Below are 3,646 nucleotides of genomic sequence, written 5' to 3'. Positions count from 1 at the left end.
GTGGGTGGCACATAAAAGACACCATTTCGAGCGTGGCCGTTGCCAGTATCGCCTGACTGGCCTTCGTGCAGGTGACACGTAAAAGCACCTACTACACTCTCTGAGTGGTTGGCGTTAGGAAGGGCATCCAGCTGTAGAAACTCTGCCAAATTTAGATTGGAGCCTGGTGTTGCCATCCAGTTTCACCAGTCCTCAGTCAAATCGTTCAACCCATGCTAGCATGGAAAGCGGATGTTAAACGATGATGATGATGATGATGATGATGATATATACATATACTTGAATTTATGTTGTTTTTATATTTCTACATCGATATGAACAAATCTGAACACCTAAGCATTAAAGTAGGTTAAAGTTAAGAGTACTGTCACCTACCGCAGTTGTTACCATTTTCAGAGACATACGGTTTCTGTCCGGGAGATGTAAATATTGAATTGAACTTTATGGTTTCAGCATAGCACAAGTTATCATTATGCTTGATTACCACATTGCCATTGCGGATATGTTTTAGTTTGGTCAACCCCAGAAATTCAAGTTGTGTCTTCAAAATAAAAAGGGATTTTCCTCTGAAAACAAAAAAAAAAAAAGAAATAATAATAATAATAATAATAATAATAATAATGATTAGAAGAGGAATATTCATGGGAGACACACTCTCTCCACTCACTTTCTGCTTGGCACTGACACTTTTATCTGACTTGCTAAACAGAAATGGATGTGGATACAACTGTTACAGCAAAACAGTCAGCCGCCTCTTATATATGGATGATCTAAAACTGTATACTACAAATGATTAACAGCTGGAAACATTACTACAGACAATACATGGATTTACCAAAGAAATAAACATGAAATTTGGCTTAGAAAAATGTGTCAAAGCAACCTTGAAAAGAGGAAAATTAGTTAAGAGTAGCAACATCACACTAGATAAAGCAAATGAAATAAGAATATATGATATGATTTCTATGGCAGCGTGCCCTTCCTTACAATGTGTACTGGGTGCTTTTTATATGATACTGGCACTAACAAGGTCAGCATATAAGTTTTGTATTTGTCAGTTTATCATTTGATAAATGATTTTGTCAACAAAGAGAAGGCTTCTAGTGGAATTCTGTACACGAAAATCAGAAAGCCAGGTGTGAATGTAAGCTGCTGATAAACTATTCTAGAGCAATTCACATATCATGAATAAAAGAATTAAATAGTCCTACAACTGGTTCTCAATACAGTGAAATTTAATCAATAAAAAGGGGTTTGCTATGGTCCTCTTGTCTTTTCTTTACCCAAGTCATTAAAGACATCACAATGAAATTCAAGTTTGATTGATAAAAAAGGTGTACTGTCTTTTTGTTTTAAATGATTTTGACCCAAACAACACTTGAGGCTTTGTAATATAAGGGATCACAAAGAAGGAAAAGAAGGAGCCAACAAATTCAAAATATGTTGATTGATACAAAGCCTAAAGGGCTGAATTTCACAGTCCATAAGAAAACAAGATGATGGTATTGAGTTACAAAGAGTAGCAGTTTAAGGGAAAAAGTAATTAAAATAAAAGGACTTTTGACTAACAAAACGGTAAACAGAAAAATAGTGTGTCAGGAAAGAGAAATGGATGAGATGTTTTAAAGGTCTTGACAGAGGGTATTAGGACCAGGTTCTGTGAAGGTTCTGTTCATCCAAGCCTTTAAAAACTTCACAATGAAGTTCAACTTTGACTGGCAAACAGAAACTTGGAAGAGTAAAGTGTACATTTGAGAAAAAAGACCAGAATGTTAGCAGGGATATATAAAAAACAAAACAAAACAAAAAGAACAACAAAACAAAAGGTGGGAAGGCATGACGAGGGTGTTGAAAAAGTGCAACTGGATCAGGGAAATATCTATTTCTGTACAGTCAGGTGCAAACAGTTGGCTAGAGAAAACATACACAGTGAGGATTTCTGGCAGATTGACAAGGGTCAATATGGATTTTAGGAAGCAACAAATGCATTTGGGTTTGTTCAGGACAAAAGCAAGTATGAAGTGTTTTGACAGCTTGCTGTAAATATTTGATGGAATTTGTTATTACTGATCATCATCATCATCATCATCATCATCACCGTTTAACGGCCGCTTTCCATGCTAGCATGGGTTGGACGATTTGACTGAGGACTGGTGCAACCGGATGGCTACACCAGGCTCCAATCTAATTTGGCAGAGTTTCTACAGCTGGATGCCCTTCCTAACGCCAACCACTCAGAGAGTGTAGTGGGTGCTTTTATGTGCCACCCGCACGAAAACGGCCACGCTCGAAATGGTGTCTTTTATGTGCCACCCGCACAAGAGCCAGTCCAGGGGCACTGGCAACGATCTCGCTCGAAAACCCTACAGGGCCAGTCAGGCAGTACTGGCAACGGTCACGCTCAGGATGGATCAGGACGGTACATCTTATGTGCCACCCGCACAAGAGCCAGTCCAGGGGCACTGGCAACGATCTCACTTGGCTTGCCGGGTCTTCTCACGCACAGCACATTTCCAAAGGTCTCGGTCAGTAGTCATCGCCTCGGTGAGGCCCAATGTTCGAAGGTCTTGCCTCACCACCTCAGCCCAGGTCTTCCTGGGCCTACCTCTTCCACTAAGATATAATTGTTGTTGTATGTGGAATTAGTGATAGGGATAATGAAAGGTAAAGGGTTAATAAGGAGCCAGAAGTCTAGACAATAGCAGTAATTTAAGAAAGAGTGTGGGGGAGAGAAAGGAGAGGAAGGAGAATAGGTGAGATAGAAAGTATGGGAGAAAGAATGGATGAGATAGAAAGCAAGAGAGAAGGAGAAAGCAGGTGTGAGAGAGAGAGAGAGAGAGAGAGAGAGAGAGAGAAAGAGAGAGAGAGAAAGAGAGAGAGAGAGGAGATATAAAAAACAGAGGAGAAGTGATTACAGAGTTTGGGGTGGGCAGTGAATATTTAGATTGTTGTACATTGATAAGTATTTCAATCGGTATCGCAAAAAATAAGAATTGTTTTCCAAATACACACACATGCATATGTTCTTTCACTCATACACACATATACTTAATTAGACTTACAGGACAGCTTCGTTTCGTCCACCAATGACTTCCAAGTTTTTGAAGAAGGAGAGATTCTTTAGTTCCACAGGACTTTCCTGTATGGTGAAACGTCCAGTTATTTCTTGCACGCTGTTTAAATTGTCAAGGTGTTTCAGAACTAGAGGCCTAATTAGAAAACTGGGATCCCTAAAATAAACAAGAACATGATTCAAAACAACATTCAAACATTAAAAGTTGCAACACAAAATCACCTTCTACTGAAGGACCATACATTGATTTCATATAATTCTAGAGGTGTTTTGTAAAAAAAATTGTATAAAATAGTCTGAAGTGGAGGATAGTGCATCTCCCACTTTGTCACCTGCCAGCCCTTCAAAGCTTGAAGTTCATACCAGTTATATTCAGATTGAATATAACAGATCCAAGTCAATGTTTGCTGGAAAATTGTGGCTGTGTGGATAAGAAGCTAGCTTCCCAATTACAGTAGTCTTCTGCTATCATATAACTCTAGACAAACCTAAGTCTTGTGAGTGAATTTGATAGGTGGCAACTGGAAGAAGCCCGTTGTGTGTGTGTGTGTGTGTGTGTGTGTGTGTGTGTGT

At 39.2% G+C, this 3,646-nt stretch overlaps 1 protein-coding gene across 1 annotated transcript in view; it reads right to left on the bottom strand.

Annotated features, from left to right (window-relative positions):
* Positions 1-3,646, bottom strand: part of LOC106882365 (epidermal growth factor receptor) — a 205,829-nt gene that overhangs the window by 41,734 nt on the left and 160,449 nt on the right. The window contains exons 9-10 of the mRNA XM_052971277.1: positions 3,063-3,230; positions 376-566 (exon numbers count right to left, since the gene is read on the bottom strand). Coding sequence (XP_052827237.1) covers positions 376-566; positions 3,063-3,230 — 359 coding nt within the window. The remainder of the gene's footprint in view (positions 1-375; positions 567-3,062; positions 3,231-3,646) is intronic.

This window comes from Octopus bimaculoides, chromosome 10 (assembly GCF_001194135.2).
Source record: "Octopus bimaculoides isolate UCB-OBI-ISO-001 chromosome 10, ASM119413v2, whole genome shotgun sequence".
Taxonomy (NCBI): domain Eukaryota; kingdom Metazoa; phylum Mollusca; class Cephalopoda; order Octopoda; family Octopodidae; genus Octopus; species Octopus bimaculoides.
The sequence above is the reverse complement of the archived record's forward strand: the minus strand, read 5'-3'. Positions and strand labels throughout refer to the sequence as shown.